We start from the raw sequence: 24,919 nt of genomic DNA on the forward strand, positions 1-24,919 counted from the left end.
GATTTCCATCACTTGAACGTGTCTCTAGGTTGAACAAAAACACATGAAAACAATGACTGAAAAAGGAGAAGTGGCAGATTCTGAAACAGCAACTGAACTAGTTGCTGCCACAGTGGAATGAACTGGAAAAACGGTTTCTGAGCTAGGGTCTCATCAGAAGATGTGGGCTAATGGACTGGGCTAAAAAGTGTGTGTCATACCAGCTAAGCATTGCAACTTCTTTCAAAAAGATTAGAGACACTGACTCACAGTCCCTGGAGTTTGCTAAGGACAGAGGAGTTGATCGCTTTAATGGATTTAACAGTTTCTCTCTCTAAAGTCCCTATGGGTTTTAATCTTTGGATCTGCAATTCTGAACCAAACAATCCTCCAAGGCTGGGAAATTGTTATTATTTATTTTACAGTAGGATCTATAGATCTCAATCTAAGCACACTAACATTGCTTGAAATATAAGTTATAAAAAAGGCCCAAACGTGCAACATCTATTCATGAATCCTTAACTTCAATGGGCTAGTCATGTCAGTAAGGCTTTGGAGGGTCAAGATCCTTTTTATAATTTATATTGACAACTGTTACTATGCTCAACATCGTGCAGAAAAGAACATACAGTCCATGCCCCAAAAGGCTTACACTCCAAAATAGACAATACACCCTATACTATAGGGGAGGCAGTATGGAAAGGATGCTGGATTGTGACTCTGGAGACCTGGCTCCATTTCGAGCACTGCCACTGATCTGCTGGGTGACCTTGGGCAAGTTACTTCACCACCCTGTGCTTCTATCAGGCAGGTGGGGCTGGTCAGCTCTGGCAAGCTGTCCACCCAGGAGACAGAAAACTCCTATTTCAAACCAAGAACATCTCGCCTGGGTGGCTGATTTTGTAACAGTTGTGCCAATCACACATACTCTAAGAGTCTTCACACTGACTCTGACTAGTGGGACAAGGCAAAGGCAAAGCAAGCAAGCAACCTACACTGGCACTAGATATAGCCTCAAAGCTGCGCATGTTGTATACTCCTTTGGAAAACACTTGATGGAAGAAGTGGATTTTAGGTAGGTAGGGAGAATGAAGAGAAGGATCATTTGGGGCAAAAGGGCAAGGAGACTGTTCCAACCAGGACAGCAACAAAGGATGCAAAGAAATAAACTGGAGAAGGACAAAGACAACATATACCCAAAATAGCAGCCTGAAACACTTCATACTTAAATTCTTGACCCTTCAAGATGCTGCTTATTAACAAAGTCAACAGACTAGCCCAGAGTTAACAGACTAGCCCAGAGTGCTTTTGGGGAGGCAGTGGGGACAGTACTTCTTACGAAACACCGTCTGAACAAAGACCACTGACATAAGACTTTTTAAAATACAGACCACTATACTGATGACATTCAGGGGAGAACCATTCTTCAGATCCCATCTCACTAATTGGCTCTGGGCTGCCTACTGTAACGCTCTCAGATTTCTCATCTGCACTTTTTCTCCAGCTCAGTCTTCCCTGCACTGATGAGAGATTTCCTTTCCTTCATTGTGGCACAGATTATAGTTTTGTGACCAAAGCAGGAGGCTGCCCAGTAAGTCACTCGTAGGCTCATTACTGGCTGCTTGCTGGTAATTGATTCCATCTTCTTCTATAGAAAGAATACTGGATAGTTGTCAGATACGTTTAGTCAAGAGCACATGAGAATAGAGTCTGAACTGCTGCACCCTAGCCTTGCAACACAAACTAAGGAGGTGACACAGAAGCAGCATCAGCAGCAATGCCATCTTTAACTGCAGAGCCCCAATGTTTTAAAAGAAAGATGACCTTTTAATCCAGAGGGTTTTATTGATTAGTCACTTAAGACATTGTAGATACAGATTCCAATCAGAAGGGTGAATGTTCACATTTTATGAGCAATAATGGTAAGAAAAAGAGTTAAAACGGAAAGAGCTGCAAGCTAACATGGAGACTGTTCAACAGCTTGTGAAAAGTGCAACTGTACATTGCCTGGATTTTGCCCTAATCGCAGCTTTGTTTAAATGATCGTTGTTTGGTGCAGTGCCCCGATGATACCCAAGTTGGCTTCTCAGTCTCTGGATTCCACAGACAGGCTGTCAGTGCTGAGGAAGCTTGCTTGGTGTTTTGACAATGGTGAGAGGAGAAGGTAAGGGAGTGCATCACACCGTTCAGAACTAACCACTCCTTTTGTTGATCAGAGATGGCACTTTAGAGACTTGTTCACAAGTGGTGTCCAAACCCTGGAGCCTCAAAATGCTGCGGCTGGACGGTTTGGGGCTCTAGCAGGGACAAAGGCTCTTCCGGAATTGGACTACCATTTTTTTCCCTAACAATTCTAGGACCATCTTTGTGAAGTGGATGTGTTGATGCAACATCAGTTACATGGCCAGTTACTGAGGGCCCAATCCTGCAAAGTGCTGAGCACCCACTGACACCATTGGAACCTGAAGACACTCAGCACCTTGCAGTAACTGAGCCCACAGTTCACACTGCAGGTAACTGTATAATGTGTTCTTTCCTTTCCAAACTATCACCTTTGTTTACTGACAGTTGATTTGGCAGCACATGGGGAGAAGAGAGCAGGAACATTCAAATCACCTTTCCTGGCAGCACTAGATGAGGGCAGGAAACTCAAACAGATTATTGTGGTGATAAGAGGCACTAGTTCATTTACTTTGCATTCCTGTAATAGGTTTTAGTGCTAATCAGGACAAACTGTAAATGGAAAGATGTTCGTGTTTGTTTAAGCACTACTAGAATGTGAACAATCCCCCTTCCTGATACTAAGTTTTAGCACATGAAGACACATGGCTGTTTAGTTTTTAACAAGAAGGTACTATACCAGTTGGTCGTGCTAAATACCTAACTTCTTAAGTATAATAACAAAACCTTACGTCACTGATAAGTGATTTTACTGTGTTGTAGGTGACCTCGAGAGTATCTCAGGTCATGTGAACAACAACATATGCTTAATTTTCCGACATCTAGGGTACAAAGCAGCTGTCAGAGAACCCAGGCAGTGTGTGCAACTTAGAAGTTTCACAGAAAGTTTTGTATGCGTTACAAACGTATAGTTAACAGAGACAGACAGCACGACATATAGTAAACATACCAAATTCAGTACTAATATTACAGTTCTTCTGGTATTTAACCCAGCATTAGAGCAGGATGGTGGGTGGTTAGCCAACTCTGATGTTGGCCTCCCAGCACTGCAGCTGTCACACATCTTTAATGTGGGTTTTTCACCAGCCTGGTAGCAACCAACGGAAGACTCAGAAATGCCAATTTCCGTTAGAAATCTAATTTCCAAATTCAATTACCAGGTCATACATGTAGTTCCTTGCCTGTTGGGATTTCACAAGTTTCACCAAGCTAACCCAAAAACATGCAGCTTGTTTTTAAATTAATTCCAATGCTAATGACTATTACCATATATTTGTGCATTGACGTTTGTGGTTTTCATTGTTATATAGAACCAAATCAATGGGTGATAAGCACTTCACAAAATACTAGTTGGGTGTACTGCGCACAGATAAGGATCCAGAATATTAAGCAAGCAGTCAATAAAATAAAACTAGCACCACCAGACTGGATAGTCCAGTTCTGTAAGACATTAATGTACCAAAAAACAACCAAAAAAAATGGTGTTTTGCAACCTTTTTTTTTATAAGGGGGAGTAACTTAAACAATCTGAACTTAAACTAGTGTCCTCTCTTATTTTCATTAGTTAGGTACCCTCATCAGAGGCATCTAACCTCTTCCCCTTAATAAGACTACTTACAAGTGAAGGCCAGCTACTGCACTGGGTCTATACAAGTGAGCCTAACTCTACAGAGGACAGGGCTATACACTTGTATGCACATATGCTGTGTTATGTCAGTATAGGTTAAAGGTTTTCTTAATATTAATATAGCTACTAGCAACAAGGCAATAGTGAATTAAGAGAGTAGTAATTTTCATTCTTCTAATCAAGACTGCTCAGGGATAGAGGAAATCTCCATGCCACATTTACCTGGGTGAAAATATTGGTACAGAGGGGGGAAAAATTGTGAGGATACCCATAAACAGAGAATCCTGACATTTCCGGCTCACTGGCTTACCATTTCCTACTCTACAGTGGATAAGAGGGGGTTAAAAAGTGCTCCTTGTGCTCTTATAAAAATAACTGCTTGTTTGCTAGAACTACATTCAAACAATGAACCGTCTCAAAGGACAGAAGAACTGGTTTGGACCACAGAGATCAGACTAGCACAGTCCTTTGCCACCAATTCAACCTGCCGACTGAAAGGGCAACTGGTTTACAAACATGGAGCAGAATGATGCAATCACTGTGACATTTCATTTAGCTGCTTTCTAATGGATTTCCAAAAGGTGAGCAGAAAGGGCTACATCTCAAATATACCTTTTATGTGTAATCAACCACCAGAGTCCAACCACAACCATTTTATTTTGTATTAAATGCCATATTTTCACGAAGAAAAAAACTGATCAAAAGCTATTCTTGTACGAGCCTTTCTTATTATTTTATGTATTAAGTTATAAAAGTGTGCAGTCCCTAGCACACAACTTGTTCAACGTCAACAATCACAGACTTGAACCATTAAACTTGTGTTATCCCTAGTGCCATTTCCCTCAGGCACACAGGAGAGACAAGAGATGACCTTTATACCCTGCCCTTTAGGTCAATAGACTTAGGCTTTATTATACCAATGGGAGAAGCTTATTCCAGGGTTAAGAGCCTTCCACTACAAATCTTTTGACTCCAGTTCCCAGTGTATCAGCAGAAGAACCCCAGGGAACCTCTATTCTATTCTAATCAGAGGCTTATAAGGCACCCATCATGCCATGGTATTTGGGTGCCTACTCAAGATTCTTATACCATGACTCAGTTGCCATGGTAGCACATACAGAGTTGGGCTGAAATAAATTTGTTAGTCTCTAAGGTGCCACAAGTACTCCTGTTCTTTTTGCGGATACAGACTAACAAGGCTGCTACTCTGAAACCATACAGAGAGTGACTCTCTTTCAAGTAACCAGAAGCCTATCTGTGTACAGTTTTATAAATCAGACTCAACACTTTCATTTGGAAGCAGCCATAGAACTATTGCAGTATTCAGAGAATTAGTGCAACTGCTATGCTCCCTCACAGCTGGATGGGGGGGAAAGCTATGTCCTGTAGTAGTGCTTTGTGTAATCCAATCTGGAAGGGACAAAGGTACAAAAAAATCCTTGCAGATACACATTACCCAGTGCAGAAGAATGAACTTTAAAAGGGGACATTATGTCCAAAGGCAAATAAAGCTGTACAAATATTGCTAATGTGCAGGCCTGAACTAAGATGTTTGGTACAGTAATAGTATCTATAACCTCTGCCTAAATGTTCTAAAACATTAAAAAAAAATCAGATATAAAAAAAATCCAAATGTGAAAATATACAGCTCAATATGATTACTGTTATGCTGTAGTTAGATATCAAGTCGTGTCGAGAAGGAGAACAGCAGAGCTAAGGAATATGTCTTTCAGTGTCTACATCTGTTCCAAAGATTTTTTTGGCTTCTGCACCCTGATGCTCATCCTTTACAAAACTATGATAGATTTTGTACAAAGTATGTCTTGTGAGGAAATATTTAAAAACTCATAATCAGCTGAACATTATTGTCATGGTAAAATATGCGTATCAGCATTGTATGTAAAGTTATATACAGTTATTGAAGTTACTGCACAGAAGACAGGAGGACGCCTCATACTCACCTTCTTTTAAAGCCCACTTGATTGATCCTGTCCGTTTGCTGACAGCATGCAAACTTCCATCAAGGGTTGAAACAAACAACAGCGTTTCTGGCACAGTCACCGAGCTAGTGCTTCCATAGCACTGAAAAAGAAGAGTCCATAAATTTACAGTATAATTTGTTTACAATCTGTTACTTTTAATTATGTTATGCTGCAAAAAATCAAGATTCTTTGGTTTCTCATGCAAGGATTAGTCTGCTTTCTGCAAGACAAACTGTTTTACCAAATCCCTGCTAGGCAGCTGTGTATAGTAGAGATGAATGAATGTCACTCAGGGGCACCCAGTAAACCTGAAGGACAGAGGAAATGGCACTGCCAGATAGAAAACTGAGGAATGACTAGCACCAATCAGGAGATAAACTAAAGTATCTAAAATCTGAGCACTCATTTAGACCCCAGCATATCTCTTGGCTGTTCCTGCTCCCAGAGCTCAGCCCTCCTGCTGTATCAACACTGCAAAAACAAGCTGTGTTAGACACTTCGGGTGAAATCCTGGCCCTGTTAAATTCTATGGAAGTCTTATCATTAACTTTACCTTTAGTGTCAAGCCTTCTTTCCTACATGGGGTACTATACTCTGCTATTCCTTTTGATACCAGTGGAGAAATCATTCTCAACACTGGTTTGCATAGGCGAGAGAACTGTTTACTACTTGTCATTTTCACAGGACAATCTTTGAGTCTACCTCTTATATACATGTAACTCTATCACAAGGCATCCCAGAACTATGTAAAAAGATAACTAGAACAATGAGGTTGGGTCAAAGGTGCTAGCAGACTAAATCAGAAACTTGAGTCATGCCTCCCTCTCTACATGGTACAAAAAGAATCAATATATACCAACAGCCTCAACACATACATTTTGTTACAAGCCTTCAGTTATCACTCAAACAGCTTCCTTGTTTGTAAACTATATTTGTATTGCTCATCAGCCTGCCATCTGCCTTGTCTGGGAAGTTTCAGAACTATATTTAAATCTCAAGCTACTATTGTTGGTAAGGTGAAACTATGTGCATTGATAACCCAATGACTGAAATTTTAAAAATAATTTTTAGATACATTCAAAGAGTTTTAGCCATATTAGAATTTGTGAAGGACAAAACATGAAGTTGCCAAGCTCAAAAGCTTTGGCTCACCTGGGGCTCTCTCCTTGGAAAATTGTGCATGTTTTCAAAACAGATCAATTCTGCAGTAATATGGCCTACTTCTTTTTGTATTATATAGCAGTATATTATAACTAACTCCTAGGCACCACCCACTGACATAGTAATACGGTGAGCATGCATGTTCCATAAATATTCATTATTGCTGTAATGCAACACAGAAAACAGTTAAAAGTACAAATCAACAACAGTACTGAAACCAGGGATGGGAGATAAACTGCTGTAGGTGCGGAGGAAGGAAAAATATATTAGTGCTTAAATATAGTTACAAACTCAGACAAATAATAAAAGCTACAAGGCCTAATGTTTAGAAAAATGACATTTCCAGTTAAATAAAATATTTATACACTGCATTATAGACCAAACTATGTAATACTTGTTCAATAAGGGGCACTTACTAGCAGTTTCTCTCATGCTGGTCTGTAGTGCATAAGGCAAATGATGTCAGTAATCAATGTTCAGTTTAAAAGCATCTTTCCACACAAATAAAATCAACTGTGGCACCGCAGGAAAAAGAGGAGCTATTTTTTAAAGACAGGGCATCTGAATCATCTTGCAAAAATTATGACAAGTTTTTTTGAAATCAAGAAGTGTCCCTAATTCTTAAGTTCATCATCTTTTGGTCTTTTCCTGCTTACAGCAATTAGCATTTATTCAGCATGTTTCCTCTTCAAATGCTGTATAAACAATTATTTAGTCTCATACTGCGTAAATCACCAGTTACTCCAGTGGAATTGCACTGGCGTAAACATGGTGAGAATATCTGAGTAGGTCTGTGATGTGGTTCTACGTGGGGGGCTGGCTTACATGGCCTCATAAATCTGAAACCAGTTTTATTCAGCTCCACCTGAAGAGGACCAGCTCCAGGAGACACACAGAGGTGTCTCTGGACTGAACAGATCTCTTCACTTATAAAATACACAAGTATAAAATCTAATCTTAATCTAATATATTTTAATTTTAAAGTTACATCCTTTAAAGTGACTTCGAATAAGCTAAGTTGCTCACGAGCAGAGACCTGGTGCAATGGATGTTAGCCTGGAGAGATTTATAATGGAAATGCTGGCACAAATGAGAGCAGAACAGATCAGAATAAAAATGGAACACCCTTTTCTGATTAAACTGTAAAACATTAACGAGAACAGCACATGTGCATATCCTGCCTAGAGACTGGGAATACATTGCCCAGGCCTTGCCTGACACTGATTCTGTGCAGACCAGTTTTCCTAAGGGCCGAGTTCAAGAAAAAAACATGTATATATATTAGTGCTTTTCGTGTTGCATAGTTTTGACACACCTTTTTTCTGACATGTGATTAGGATATCCTAAACCCACCATGAAAATATCCAGGGGGGGAAAATGGTGCAATAAGGACTGAACCACATCCTGTGCTTCTATGAATTTTTTTTGGCACTAGCATCATCATCTTAACAGGCTTTGCAATACAGAAAAACTGTCTGCTTGATAGGGCCCATCTTGATCTAAAGATTCCACCCAGAGTCTGTTGTAGCTATCACTGTTTTGTGGATTGAACTCTGCAGCAGAGGCTCCATGTGGATGGGGATCATTGCAAGATCAAGGCCCAGAGCTTTTAACTATTAACACTGAATATTGAAGGTAATAGACAATATTTTTAAATACAGTGCTGTTCATCACCAGATCTCAAAGCATTTACAAAAATGGATGTACATCATATCCTCATTTTATACAAAAGGAGACTTAGGCACAGTGGCTTGCCCCATTACACAAAGAATCAGTGGCTAAGCAGGGAATAAAGCAAAGTACTTCTCCCTACTCACTCCACCATGCTGCTTCTCATAACTATACAAAAAAGCTTCTCAGACAAATGCAGTGCAAATCTTTTTACGCTGCCAATTTTTAATTTTAATTTTATAAAGTAGAATTGAAAGGTTAGGCCCAAAATAACTAGCAATTTTGGTGGCTCAATATTTGGGTGCTGAATTTGAGATGCTTAAAAGGCCCTCATTTTCAGGAAGTGATCAGCATCTGCCCTCTGAAGAAAATCTGGCCTCTAACATGTCACAGCTGGACACCCAAAATCACTAGTCACTTTTGAAAATGTAGGCCTTACCCTTCTTCAGTGAAGTCAAAGAAGCATTTTTAAATATTATGCATTAGATAAAATATTGAAAACAATAAACTGGACAAAAAAAGATTGAAAGAGAACCACATTAAAGAAAAAAAACAACCTCCCACACTATTCTTACCTTCAACAGCACCATAAAGACAAAGTGTGAAAAATCTAATTGCTTTTCAATATTAGACTATTTAACATTTTTCAAGCTGAGAAATGCAAAAGTAAAAAGACCAATCAATTTTATTTTTGTTTATTGTAAGTTTTGCTTTTAGTTTTGATAATATGTCCAGTGCTATCAGTCTAAAAAAAATCCAAGTGTTTACATTGGAATTTATTTGCTTTTTAACAATTAAATTTCACGTAAATGTGTGTATGGGTATTAGATTTATTGCATGTTAGTTTTACAAAACAATTTTTTATATATTTTATGGACAAGATTATGCAACAGCAAGATAGTCATCTAAGTGTTTCCACAGAAAGATTAAAGACTTCACCCACATGTCTCTGGTCCCACAGCAGGATTTCACTTTTTAAAATAACCTGCCCTTCTATTGTTCATTGTTGTTTAATATGCAATACAGATAATCATCTTTTTTTATTAATGTTCAATAAGGCATGAACTTTTTGGGGAGACGGGGGGCTGGTTTTTATGATACGGGGTCAGGGTATGTGCCAGATCTTTCAGGGCTTACAATGAGTTCCCAATTATTTTGTTTAGTAAACTGAGTCACAAAAAAACTAAGTAATTTGCTCAATATCACACAGCACCTCAGTGGCAGATCTAGGAATAGAATGCAGGAGTCAAATACTAGATACCTTGTTTACATAGGTGCTTTCCCATACCAGGTCAAAAAAAAATAGAAGTGAGAACGACTGTATTACACGAGCAATTGAAACCCTCCATAACTCTGAACATTTTCCGCATGAAGTTATGTGAAACCTACAGTATGTATTGTTCTCTCTCTTATGGTGTTATTTTTCCAGGTTTCAGACTTTTCCTGCAGCATTAGCACTACAGTGCAATTTACTTCCAAACTCTTTTCTTTCTATGGATCATCATTCACAAATTCAGGACATTCTGGTCTGGCATAACCAGACCTAACTTTCTGGTTTGCCTAAAGATTCAGCAAACAAACAGCACTAACAGAACAAAAACGCTTATGTTTGTTTCTCATTCCCATGAAGTCAAATTCTTCCTCCTGAACAGGAAAATCAACAGAAGATGTGAGTTAAACTGTGATATTTGTTTCGGAGGCGATTTGCTCGAGATCTAGCTGACAATATTCATCAGCAAAAATTAAAAAACACAGCCGTATGTCTTCCAAGAGATGTTCATGCAATCAGGCAAACTACATGAGTATTTTTAACCATTCTGATACTGTGTAATTAACAAAGAGTTAATATTTAAAGAAATTGGTTCTTGTTCTCAAGAATAAATTACTTTGAAAACAAAAACTAGTGAATTTTAATCAAACCTATAAATTTAAGGGAGGTTAATTTTCTGAATATCATCATTTGCACAACAATACTTTGTAACAGTACTTTTCATCTGGAAATCTTCACAGATGTCACAAAAGATAATTAAGCCTATCACTGGTGTGAGATAGGAAACCATTTTTAAATATGCATTTTACAAATGGGTAAACAACCACAGAGAGGTGAGATGATTTTCTCTTGGGCACATAAATCAGTGGCAAGCCCAGATGCGGAAGTCAGGAGGCATGACTCCCAATCCTTTGCTCTAATCACCAGATATCACTTTCTTTCCAATACTAGTACAGCTGACACAGTGGCATTTTCTCTTCTGGGCCAGAAATTTATGGATTTAATTCCATACCAAAATCTTTAGGTCAAATGCAATACCTGTAATGCAGTTCTAGGTGAAGGTGATGTACTGTCTATTAAAGGTGTCCATCCTTCAGGTGGTATATTAAATCAAGGGCCTTTCTGTCTATACTTTAGGCTGTCCATGTCAAAGTTAAAGATCTCATGTTACTTTAAGGAAAAATAAAAAAGAAGAGAGACTCTGGGATCTATTACCCAAGTATCCTGAGTAACTTTCCCTATCTTGATAATACAGGTTCTAAAGTCCAGGACTCTGTTCAAGTAACTAACTGCAGAATGCATAATGTCTGAATAGCTACCATAGTACTAAGACCTACTAGTATCTAACAGCTTTTGAAATCACTCTGACATACTTTAGACAAGACAGATACTATATAAAATCTTATTCTATTTCACTAGGTATTTTACCTCCAATGATTAATGAACAGCAGCACCTAGTACTCAGTTAGCAGTCTCTGGTGTGCAAACTGAAAGAAAGCATAGAAGTTTCTTACTCCTGTATGTCAGGTATTCATTCTTCCTACATCTAAAAATGTTAAATAGCTAATGTACATTTAAGTTAGTGTATACTTAAAACACTCAAAATCATTGAAAAAAGAAAAGAGGCCTTTTTAAAAAAAATAGATGAGCAATTTATTTAATTTGTTCAAACATTCTTTAAAACGGTATGTAACAAATTAAATAGACATTCAAACATTTTTTGTTGTACAGTGATCCATCTGTACAACACCCATCCAGCCGCAGGGCACTGAGCTGTTTTTAAAAGAAGAAAACAAAACACTATAGCCGAACTTATGAAATTAAATAAATGTTCCAGTTCTGAATGATCTATAAACCACATAAACAAACTGTGCCTATCAAGTTAATTGCACTTAATTACGTATCATCCTCATATGCCAGATGTTGCCCAACTGTATGTAACAGGTTAACTAATAAAAGATAAAGCTCATACTGGACACCTGCGGTAGTTCATTTAAGGAGACAACCACTGAACTATAAACGTTAAACAGCCCGTGTGTATGTCCGCTTTATTCACTTGCTAACTCAGACTCTTACCTACTCCAATTATCAGAATGGGGCAATTATCTCCTATGTCGTACATAGGGTACTCCCATTAATACACTCCAGAATGACATTAGCCTTTTTTACAACTGCATCACATTGTTGACTCATTCAATTTGTGATCCACTAGAACCCCCAAATCCTTTTCAGCAGTACTGCCAACTAGCCAGTTATTCTCCACTTATATAGATGTGCATTTGATTTTTCCTTCCCAACAAATGGCTTCCTTCAAACAGGAAGTAATAACATTCTATCTTTACATAACACCTTTTATTCCCAAAGCACTTCACAAACAAAATCGTATTCAAACAGGTATTACTTTATCCACTACTAAAATGCAGTTATCTCTGGAGTGAAACACAGCTGTTAAAGATAGGAAGGGAAGATTACTGTAGCCATCTAAAACTGCAGGTAGGATTAAGGTAGACAGAATGTAACAAATAGAGTTGGAATTTGGCCATGAATAAAATGGCTCAATCAACATATCTCTTCAGACTCTACACAGATTAACTCTGCTCTTCAAACTATTCACTCTCTGAACAAGCATTTATCATCTCACAGATTCAGCTAGTTCCCCAACCAGCATTTTCACTTCCTGTTTTCTTTTGAGAAGTGAATCTAGTATGTATCATCACTGTAAAAAATAAACATATGCAGGCAACTCCTATAGGAGCCATTACTAATAACTAGGAGAAACATAGTCAGGCTGCAGAACTGATCATGGATCAACACCTTCAGTGGAGAGAATAAGGAAAGAGGAGAGAGTGAAGGACCTCAACTATCAAAGTCCTTCTCTCCAGAGATTAGGAGAAGGACTGACCATCATTAGGGCACAATACAAAATTTGTGTTTTAGCACAAGCCTCCCCACAGTAATGAAGGCAGAAAGGCATCCCAGCTCCTTGTATGCCAGCCCGAATGCTATCTTATACAGACTGAAACACACCAGAGTCACCTTAGCAGATCCCTGGCTACCATCCAGGCTTTTGTTTCAGCTTCGAAAAGAGATGATTAAAGGAGGGATATGATTGAGGTCTATAAAATCATGACTGATGTGGAGAAAGAATATAAGGAAGAGTTCTTTACTCCTTCTCATAACACAAGAACTAGGGGTTACCAAATGAAATTAATAGGCAGCAGGTTTAAAATAAACAAAAGGAAGTCAACGCAGTCAACCTGTGGAACTCCTTGCCAGAGGATGTTGTGACAGCCAACAGGGTTAATAAAACTAGATAAATTAATGGAGGATACGTCCATCAATGGCTATTAGCCAAGATGGGCAGGGATGGTGTCCCTAGCCTCTCTTTGCCAGAAGCTGGGAATGGATCACTTGATCATTACCTGTTCTGTTCATTCCCTCTGGGGCACCTGGCATTGGCCACTGTCGGAAAACAGGATACTTAGCTAGATGGACTTTTGGTCTGACCCAGTACGGCCACTCTTACGAGTTCTTCCATTGACCTAGCCACCATCTCTCAATGGGGTGGATTAACTACAGAGATGCAAAAACCTTCCATTGTTGCAGCAAGTGTCTCTGCTATGGCTCTGCAGCTGTAATGTATACAAGCCCTGATATCACCCACTGGCTTTTGAGTGTGCAGGATGAGTTACTCACTATGCAAATTCACAAAAGCAGTGTTTGAATAATTACACCTATATTTTATTTACAAAAGACACACTGGGGATATTAGGCATGTTTTCTCGGCAGGGGATATTCAGCTGGTTCAGCCCCTTACATTGGCTTGCACCATCATTCCCCACAGAAAGCTTCTAACTATTGAACTGCTGGTGCCATGACTCAGTTCCTTACAGCTTTATTGTGTCTTCTTACAGATAAAGGCAACACCCAACAGGAAGAGAAAAACAAATAAGATCAAAACCTAATCAGGTCATTTTACCATAGTGCAAGAATCTAAATGATTAGACTCAGAAACAATACCTGGAGATGCAGCACAACTCCGGAGGAGTCTCCACATACCAGAGAGGAACTCAAACATATTGAAATGTTCCTCTACTACTAAGGCTGCAGTACTGTGCATAGGAGGACGAGGACCAACCCAGAAAAAGCTTCACATCCTTAGAGTTTTGAAATCTTTTAATGAAAAGTACTATACAAGTGCAAACAATTGGAGAAATTGGTTATCTTCAGCACAGCACAGATGGGAAGTTGGAAGGTATCACTGTAGCTCCAGATAAATCACCGGACTTTTCCTGATGCCTAGATGTCATGATGATGAGTGAAAAATATATAGCTCTATGAGATTCTGAACAAAAGAGAAATCAGACACTGTACTAGGTGGCCTGGCACACCTGCAGTTTTACACCTACTGCCCTTTTTGCAGCTTTCAGAGTATAGGAGTTATGCCTGTAAAACCCATTAGTTCTAAACTGTTTAAACAAGATGCAGTTCCACAAACACAACTGTACAAGGGGAAGGGCTGTAGCAGCCACTATTTATCAGGTGCTGTGGCTAGCCTATAGAGGGCACCTCAAAGCCAGACCATCTGCAAATTTTGCAAAGCCTTTGTCTATAGGGACTGCTTCAAAAAAACATGGCTTGTCCATGGATTTCTGTTGTATCTACTCTTTACACAACATTAAGAATATGAGGAACACCCCCTCACTCCAAAGACTACCCCCTAGAGTCAGGTTCTGGTAGCTTCCGCAAGAGAAGATACGGAAACCCACGAGACGGCTTCCAAAATATGCAAATAGATACTACCCAATTCCTGTACACTGACATTTCCAACACTTCTGACTGTGTGTGGCTCAAAAGTTTGTGTCTCTTCTCACCAGAAGTGGGTCCAATAAAAGATATCACCTCACCCACCTTGTCTCTAACTTTCCCACAATTAATACAAAACATTTCCCAGAAATCACCATGACAAATGATCACTGCAACTATAATGATGTTTGGAAGGTATGTATTGTTTTAAAAAATAGTACTTAAGAAGCAGAGAACTAAAATGTTACTATGTCAAGGCCAGATGAATTATGAACTAAACAAGACACCTAAACTGCTTGTTGGTATATCAAAAAACAAATATTTTCTTTTAACTCTCAGCCATCTTACATGATCAGTAGCACCTGGAAAGTAGTTAAATGTGCGAAGAGTTCTCTCTGCACACTCTGCAAATGGGAAGCATGAAAGTATTTTCTTACTTTTAGCCTTCAGATCATTACCGAGTTTAAAGATAAAAGGGGAGAGGGGAGACCATAACTGTAAGAGGTATTCACACAGCTTTCTACCACAAGCCAGACTCTCACTGCACAGCATATGACCCAGAAAGTTCTGAAGTATTAATCAGATCATGAAATTCTAGCAGCAATCTGCACTCTCATCTTAATCTGTTGGGTGTAGTATAACTGGAAGGGGGAGGGAATAATCTCACTCCCACATAGCCAGTTCCTTTTTAGTCAGGTAGAAACCTGACATCACTTTCTGGTTCAGGGACAGGGATAACCAGGAAATATGTGCCTTCTATACCCCCTCTCTTATCCAAGTTTCAGTGAATAAGGTGGTCGTTTTAGTCTGCATGGCTGTCAATCTAACCCTGTTCACAAGCACTAAATAAAATAACTAAAATAATAAAAGTGTTGAAGCACGTTTTCACTCAGAACATGTTTATATTCTAAGTATGTATGATCTACTAACTTTTACATATTTTCAGATTAAATGAAGAAATGTGTGAGACACTGTGTTGAGAAGAAACCAACGGCTGCACAGCCTTTTCTGATACTAGTATGGTATGTTTTTACACTGGCAGTCAAGCCACACAAAATAAGCTACTTCCAATGCAGTTGGATACAATTAGCTAATCTCCTCCCTGACACGCCAAACAGGTTGCTGTGCATGTGGCCCACTATCGGTAAGAGTCCAAGAAGCAAATGTGCCAGGTTATTTAATGGACCTTAGTCTTCTGCAACTTGGCACATAGCACGGACATTGCACAACTAGGATGGCAGTTACTTCTGGAATTCAGAGCTCAAACTGGGACTAATATTTTGAAAAAGATAATATTAAGGTTGCAAAGCAGACACAGAAAGCTCCTGTACTGAAGAACTTATTGTCAATACTCCAAAGGCCAATTTCTGCTCACTTACACCCAGGAGGTTGAAACTAACTAAGTTACATAGCTGTAAGTGACAGCAGAGCTTGGTCCCATGTATATCTCTCTTCCCTTCAACCAACTGATCCTACAACAAGGATGCCCCTGTTAAACTTTGTTCTTTCTTGCTCCAGTTGCCTTGTTCCATCACTTCTTGCTCCCTGCCTTTTTCTTCAGCCTTCTTTTATTCTCCATGCATAATCTCCAGCTGCTCAAGGATTCTGTTTATATTATACCATCGAAAGAGTGTGTATGTGGTGCTGCTTCTTATGTGCTGCAGCAGCCACCTTAGATATCAAGGGTGCAATCATGAAGCCTTGAGCTGAACCTTGAAGGTAAGTCAACTATTTCAGGCTTGATACACCTGTCAGTGTTCCTTTATTTCCAATGCCCTATTTGTTTTACCTACTAACAGGTTAAAAATCCATAAGCATATGCAACTCAACTCAACATCTCCAATTAATTTTAATTATTTGAGGCACAGTATTTTTCAGCTAAGACTTTTAAACTGACAGACCCATTGCAAATTACTGAAGTTTGTGAGTTAACAAGTAAAAAAGAAACTAGGAATGCTGCATCACAAGATCTACTTTATTCACAAACAACTATACAGTCACCTGGAGTAACTGATAGGTGCTTAGTATAAAACAACAGAAATAAGTTGATTTAATAATTTAAATTCCATCATGGCATATTTGTAAATATCAACAGATTATTGAAAAATTAACATGTATAAATGTCTAAATCCAAATTTTCATGATTCATGTTGTTTACTTGGATTCTGCACCTCACATCGGACAATGAAAATAGACAGGTCAGTTTCACTTGTGTTTATTGGTGTATTTCAGCACTACCCAAAGGCCGCAGGGTCTGGGTTGCAAACACTGAACAGAAATGTTTATTTGTTTTTCAAAAAAACCTGCTCAACTGGAATTTTTTAAAATGCCCAATGAAAATATTTCTATTAGCATGAGATCTTATAAAAACTTGTATTTACAAAGCCTAAAACTTGAGACAAGTTTAACCTGATGGTACCCGGAGAAACAGACTGCTCCACCATGAAGAACACTAAAGCTCCAATCCTGAGATGAGCTCCAGGTTTAGGGGGCCACTTCTTCAGAACTCATTTCAGCACTGGGGCCTAAAAATAGTTATAATTCAATACAAATTCTTGGAACAGATTCTCATTTCACATTACAATCATAGTCCAAGCAGATGTAACATAACACATTACCAGAGAGATATGGCAGGATGGAGAATTAACAGGGCAAGAAGACAGATCAAGCTACACCTCTTTAGTGAATAGCAGAAAAGATGATTATACAGAACACGTGAAAAGCTTAGTTTGGGTCCTCCCTCAAAAAAACACCCTCTGTGGAATCAATTATGAATTTTGATCAACAGGATAGCTCCTTGCTAACCGTGAATTTCCATCCCAGCGGCAAAATTACATGAAAGATTCACAGTATTAAAGAAACTACATTGCTCCTTTGGGGATTCTAAACAAGAAATTGTTTCTTTAAATAAAAACTAAAAAGAAGGGGAGTAATGATGGTGCTATCTGACATTTTAACTAGAAACCCAAATTTCTAGGTATTCTCCATGCCTTCACCAAGTTAAGCTTCAACAAATATTCTTGAGTACTGAATGTTAATCAGGATGTAACAGAAGAGGGTTGGGTCTTTTAAGTGCTTGTTGCCACTAGCATAACAAATCTCCTCTTACTTAGACTCACTACCTCTTTGAGGGAAATAAATAAATAAATTACAAACCAATAAAGAAATGAGTCAAAACCAATTTGAATTAAAACAAAGCCAAAATAAAGATGTGTGTTACAAATTCGGAGATGTTTATGTATTTGTGCACAGCTGAGTACCAAACAAGGTATTATTTATCATTTAGGAAATCTCTGTATGTGCCCTATTTCTTGTACTTCGCTTTTAAGACTAGAGAAGTTTGTCTAGAAAATATTGGTTTAATGAAGATCGAATTCTTATGAGAATAGTTTCCTCCATTAATTTAGCTTTGTTTAAAGACAGTGGCCTATATTTCAGAAGTGCCAAGCGCTCATATCCTACTAAAGTCAATGGAAGCAGCAGTTTTGAAAAAAATCAGGCCACTGATTTCTTAAAGTTTTAGTTCTGTAACTTAGAAGTATGTCATATTATTGGAGTGCTCATCACTAGGGGCTCCTCAAGTGCGAGTAAACAACACAGGAAAGTATTCCAGCTATCCACAATATGTCCCAAACCTTTTTGTTTCTTGAATGAGCTCAGACACCAGGGATGCCATGAATTAGCTGTGAGCTAGGACAGCAGTCTGAATATTGTTTCCTGTTACTTCAATAAAATAGTTTACAGTTTGTTAGTAAGCAAATCACAATACCATGTGTTACCAGTAAATGATTTCCACTTTTTAAATAAGAAAGTATTTGGAAGAGATTATAAATATGTTTACAGTCCATTCAAGTTGCAGTATTTGGTGGGATAAAATCACTGACATTTTGCTAGGTTTAAATAAATCTTCACAACTTTGCTGCTACTGCCTGGCTTAAAGCACTAACCTAAACCTGTTGAAAGTATAAACTATTAACAAAAGACCAAATCCTGCATTCCTTGGGCACCCAATACTCACTATTTCAATGGAATGCAGACTAAGACTGTATATTTATATTTGGAGCTATTCTAGCAAAAGTAGAGCCTATTCCCACTGACTTCTATGGGAGCAGAATCAAGCACTTTAGCTACAGCAAAGACCAGAAATATAACTGGTGCTCCAGGAGACAAGGTGTGGACAAGGTAATACATTTCTAAAATGAGCATCTGCACAATACTGGAAGCATTTAGCATAATTGTCACGTGGGCTATGATTCAGGGAGCCAATTTTGTCAGCTAGTGCTTTAATTACATTGCTGGCTACAGGCTGAGAGTCACTGTGCATAATAAAACCAAGTCTCTAAAATAAAGTTTGTGAAATGGCATGAACTAATTTTGCAGCATTAGTAATTAAGTTGATGCTTAAAGGAAAGATACAAAAAAAAAAGCTATTTTACGCTTTCTTTAGAAAATTTAATAAAATCTAGCAGTCTTTATGACCTTAAAAAAAATCTAGCAACTATCTATCGGTTATTTCTAGAGTCCCCTTCACTGCAGTGTCTAGGCACTGGTGAATCTTCATAATTGCGTGCATGCACATGACAAGAACATGTCTGTACACATCATGCTGTACCTCTATTCCCAGGAGCAGGCAGGGTATTGAACTATACATAAATTCCACTCTTACAGGATTCTATCCTCTTTCTGGATCAAATTCTGAGAGATACTGAGCAACATCAACTCCCAGGAAAGCCAATGGACTGAGGCCCCCTTGGGGAAACAGAACTTGTTTAAATATTCACAAGGACACTAGAGCCAGGAAGGGTAAGGACAGAATGATACATATGTGCATCTGTACACTAAGCCACAGTTGTCAGGTCTAATCTTAGGTACATGCATCTTGTTAGTATTCCTCTAAAGGAATATCAGCACAGTAATTATTACAATGAGCTACCAAATGTATCAGCAATTCAAACTATACATACTGGTGTTATTCAACATAAACCTTAAAAAAAAGTCTCTTTTCATTAAGTCTTAATACTGTCTCACCTTAGTTTTCATGCATGTTTGGCAACTGAACTAATACTGCCTGATGACAGAAGAAAATGCTTCAGAAGAAAACATCTGATCAAGACTGGGATTTTCCACTTTCTAGAACATGCTGCATGTGTTGCACATTATGTATGTTATTAGGATTAAAACTCAGCCCACCTGCCCACGGTAGAGGACATACCAGTGTTCTAAACACTCATTTTATCCTTAACAAGAGGTTGCTATTTTTGAGCTGTATAATCTTTGAAGGGCAACAGGCAGAAGTCAGGATGTTCTGCTATAGCACTGATCACAAGGAAGGGGTTAAACTAACCAGCTTTCTTAAATATATTTATCTTCTCAGTTCACTATAACACACTTTCTTTCAAATTCCACAGTATTATATCTCAGTGCTCTATTTATTGCGGCACCAGTGACTATTTATAGTCCACTCTATTATATTCTTCACTGTTGTATCTAAGATGTTGCTCCCTCATAATGTCCTTCCATTTATTGCTTGGGCAATTCCAAGAACTGCTCACTGAGTCACCTAAATAATGAGGAAGGCCATGTTAAAATACAAGAAAAAATAAATATTAATATAAACTACAAACAACAGCAATGGTATCATACAAAATGACAAAGGCTGGGAAATTAGGGCAGACAAACTTCTACAACAGAATGTCCCCATTACTTTTTCTAAATATGCTCATCTATGTCTGTCCAGTTATTTGGGTGATCTGCGTTTTCTAGATTGTTCCATATTTTTCACACCTTAGTTCAATGTTATAGTGATACCAAAATTATATGCCAGTTGGCCATTTTCATATGTATTGATTATCCAAGTATCAGAGGGGTAGCCATGTTAGTCTGGATCTGTAAAAGCAGCAAAGAGTCCTGTGGCACCTTACAGACTAACAGACATTCTGGAGCATGAGCTTTCGTGGGTGAATACCCACTTTGTCAGATGCATGCTCCATGCAAAGCTCATGCTCCAAAACGTCTGTTAGTCTATAAGGTGCCACAGGACTCTTTGCTGTTTGATTATCCAAGTGAGTTCTTCTGGTCAATTACCTTAATTATTGTCCGGGATGGGAGGAGGGGGAGGGAGACTGAGACTGGCTGAGCACGGAGATTGAGAGTGGGAGATGGAGAGGGAAAGGGAGGGGACAGGGAGCTAGTAGGGGCGGGAATGGAACTAGCCAGGCAAGGAGACTGGGACTGAACCAGTGGAGTGGTGAAAATAGAGAGTGGGAACAGATCTGATAGGGAGCTAAGGTGCAGGGGAAGAACTTGGATGGGCTAGGCAAAGAGACTGGGACAAGGATCTGGAGGGGTGCGGGAAGAATATCCAGACTGGCCAAAGAGCCCAGGGAGGGAGACTGGAATTGGGAGCCTGTGGGAATAAGGAATGTGGGGTGTGACTGGAGGCCAGGTAGGAGAAAGACAAATTGAATAAGGAATTGGGATGTGGGGACTGGTTGGGAAAGGAAACTCAGGACAAGTAGCTGAGGGCCTGGAGAACTTGGAATGCCTGGTCAAGAAGAGTGTACCTGGGCATGGGGAGGAGACTGGGAGGGGTCAGACTAGGACGTGCAAAAAGATTGAGATTAGAAGCCTGAGGAGTAGAGACTGGTACGTGCAAGGTGAAGAGACTGGGACAAGGAGAAAGGGTGGGGAAGAGACAGGACTGGTGGGAGAGGATAAGGCAGAAGGGGTCATGCTTGAGGGGAGCGGGCAGAAAAGTCTGTGCCTACTAGAGCATGTTCCCCTACAGAGCCTAGAGTAGAATCCAAGTTCCTTGAGTCTCTTATTCCTCTGCTGTCAGCAAATGTATTTGAAACCCACTGACAAAGCGTCTCATCCTCCTCTACTGCCGGTCCATGTGATAGAATCGAACGACTGGAAGAGACCTCGAGAGGTCATCTAGTCCAGTCCCCTGCACTCATGGCAGAACTAAGTATTATGTAGATCATCCCTGACAGGTGTTTATCTACTCTACTCCTATCTAATCTACTCAGAGCGCCAGGGGCTTTCCCTGAACAAGCAGCAGATCGGTTTTGAGAAGCACTGATCTAAATAATTGATGAAGATACTGAACAAAACTGACCCCTGAGGGACCCCACTCGATATGCCCCTCCAGGTTGACTGTGAACCACTGATAACTACCTACTCCTGATATTCGTTATTCTGTTTGCTCAAGTGGCAGTGGTCTGTGTGGTGGACCTAAAGGTTACAACTCTCTTGATGACCCATACGGATGCTCATATGATGGAATTTCTGTTGTTTTTTTTTCAACTTCTCCAATAAATGACACAGGGGTCTTACAGACAGCAGTTTCTTCCATTGCATAACCCTGATTCATTCTCAGAGCAGATCCATCCTGTGCACTGAATGTGGCAGGGGTCCTGTGGAAAAAATAGTATATGGTTATGTAACTAAATAAGTACCATCATGCATGTGTACAAGGGGGTTAAATTAAGGTTGCCCAGGCAACCATAGTTCTGGCATTTCCCTAAAGTTGAGTTCTGTAACATTAATAATGTTCTTTTAATGTAGTTTTGTGCGTAATATAAATTTAAGTTATACATTTCCAATGGGTGGGAAAAATTGTATCTACAACCTATATTTTTTCAAGACATCTTTACCTGACTGGATGGAAGTTCCTTCTCAGAGCCATTACAGCACAGATGAAATATAGACAGAGTTTTGTGCTGATCTCTTATGATCTGTTAGTGTTAATATGGATGAATTTTAAAGTAACTGTAGATTGTGAATAAAACCTAGATACCTAACCTATTTTTAGGGTGGAGCAAAGGGGAGGGGAAGCAGACGGGAAAAGGAGTTTCATTTCAAGCCCAGCAATCCTTATTGTAACTAAGGAGTATTAATGTGATCAAGTGACTAGGGCTTTACTCTGGGACTCAAGAGACCTGGGTTGTAGCCTCAGTTGTGCAAGCGACCTTGGACAATTGCTCCTTGCTTGTGTCTCCTTCTGTAAAGGATAATAATCATAACTGTGACTAAACATTTTTTCCTAAAAACAAACAAAAGGCTGTCCCTGGACAAAATCATACATGCCAAGTTTTAGGTTGGAATTATCATCGTCAAGTTATAAACTTCTACATACAAAAAGCACTAATATTAATTATGGTCCCAATCCCACACTGTGATCCTCATAAGCAAACAAACTACTGTGCTCATAAGTGCCCGCTGATTTCAATGGACTCTGAATGGGCTCAGCAGTCCACCCAGGCAAATCATCATGTAAGATTTAGGCCTATAGCAGTATGAAATTAAATGGGATTTGCTCAAGTAGTGTGTTTGGATCAGGTTTCATTTATAAGACAGACCCTGCCAGGCATAGGTGCTAGAAATAGGGATGCTGCTGCACCCTCTGGCTTGAAGTGTTTTCCATCATATACAGGATTTACAGTTTGGTTCAATGGTTCTCAGCACCCCCACTATACAAACTGGTCCTGCACCTCTGCTGCCAGGCCAAAAAATTAGGTTTTTCTGGTGGTGTTGGCAGTGGGGGATTAGGAGACTATTTAAAGTTTTCCTCTGCAGTGCTCCTAATGCAATAGCAACGTGCTACACAATGAAACTCACCAGTTTAGATAAACTGTCCACATTGACTAGAATAAAAGTAGTAACCAACATAAATGAAGAACTGCATTTTTTTTTCCTTTGAAGTAACCACTTAATTATACCCAAAATTCAATACAAACTATGAATACAAAAATCATCCTAAATGGTGAAAGGCAAATTAGATTACCAAAACAAGGAGCTTAGAGAAAAATATCTAAGGTATTACCATTACACAAAGATTTTTATGGTAATTTATCTTGACAGTATGCTTTCAACTTTTGCACTTTTCTTAGTTGAGCAACAGTACAAAACACTTTAGAGTTTCACTGTTAAGCATGTTTACTTTTAAAAAGGGGAATGGAGCTGTGTAGGGAAAAAGAAAGCCTCCAGCTTTGCTTAACCTGAACCATAACCCCATCTATCAAATTGGTATTTTCAGGTGAACAACAAGCAAGCCATTATACTAGCTTAAAAAGCATAACCTTAAAACGCCCCTCTCCCAGATTCAGTTATAGCTCATATACCAAGAACAGCATGGCAGCTGGCCCTTTTCACTATCACTGGATCCATGGATGTCACAAAATAGAGGATCTTTTTCAGGAATGGAATTTTTAAAGACCAGATTTTCTATCTAAACACACATTTTTTTAAAAGCAAATAATTTAAAATAACCTCTCTCTGTAGCAAAAGCTAATTGCCATATTAAATTTATCTGCAAAAAGAATTCACTTGTTAAACACATTATTTACCTCGGTGAGTCCACGGCTACATTCTTTCCCATAGCCTCTTGATGCCCAATGATACCGCATGAGCAAATCCACGCACAATCTGATTATTTTTCAAGAGAGTTTGTGAGAGTGCATGGTTCACTTGCTTTTCACCCCTAGAGATCAAGTTTCAAATTCTGAATAAGAGTCCCTTCTAGTTATTTGTTCACATCACAAAGTCACCAACTGCACATTTAGCACAACTGGCAATTTTTGGTCAAGAGAGCACGAAAGTAAAACAACAAGAGCAGCAAACTGGGAATGCACTGGGGGCTGGGAGTTGTGTAGGACACACTTTATCATTTTTATCTACACCACCAAGAGTGTTTAGATGTTTCACAGAACATAAGAAGACAAGGCCTCTGATCTGAAGAGCTTACAATCTAAACAGAAATCTACAAAAGAAGGACAGGAGACAGCATACAACAAAAAAGTGAAAGGACTGAGCTGTAATGTTTTATCACGTCTATCTAGTTGCTTTGTCTACATTGTTTTATCCATCACCAGTTTTGTTCATGCTTCCTTAACCATCACCCATCTGCTTGCTGCCAAGTTCATTCTATTTTTGGTTTGAAAATTAGTACACCTCTACCTTGATATAATGTGACCCGATATAACACGAATTCAGATATAACGTGGTAAAGCGGTGCTCCGGGGGGGACGACGACTGCGCACTCCGGTGGATCAAAGCAAGTTCAATATAACGTGCTTTCACATATAACATGGTAAGATTTTTTGGCTCCTGAGGACAGCGTTATATTGAGGTAGAGATGTATATACCCATCTATGCAGCAAAAATTTAGATAGGGTATTATAAGTAACCATGGCAGATAGCAAGTGGGTACACAGCTGCGTGTTTAGGACAGAAGTGAAA

General features: G+C 39.1%; 1 protein-coding gene across 2 annotated transcripts in view; it reads right to left on the reverse strand.

Moving 5' to 3' along the window:
• The window catches only part of ERN1 (endoplasmic reticulum to nucleus signaling 1), a 60,039-nt gene that overhangs the window by 34,073 nt on the left and 1,047 nt on the right, over positions 1–24,919 (reverse strand). The window contains exons 1-2 of one of the 2 annotated variants that reach the window (XM_030533976.1): positions 24,028–24,100; positions 5,749–5,869 (exon numbers count right to left, since the gene is read on the reverse strand). In XM_030533976.1, coding sequence (XP_030389836.1) covers positions 5,749–5,869; positions 24,028–24,087 — 181 coding nt within the window. In that variant the 5' untranslated portion in view covers positions 24,088–24,100. Of the gene's footprint in view, positions 1–5,748; positions 5,870–24,027; positions 24,101–24,919 lie in introns of those variants that run through there. The other variant, XM_030533977.1, reaches the window with a different exon arrangement.

This window comes from Gopherus evgoodei, chromosome 15 (assembly GCF_007399415.2).
Source record: "Gopherus evgoodei ecotype Sinaloan lineage chromosome 15, rGopEvg1_v1.p, whole genome shotgun sequence".
Lineage (NCBI taxonomy): Eukaryota > Metazoa > Chordata > Testudines > Testudinidae > Gopherus > Gopherus evgoodei.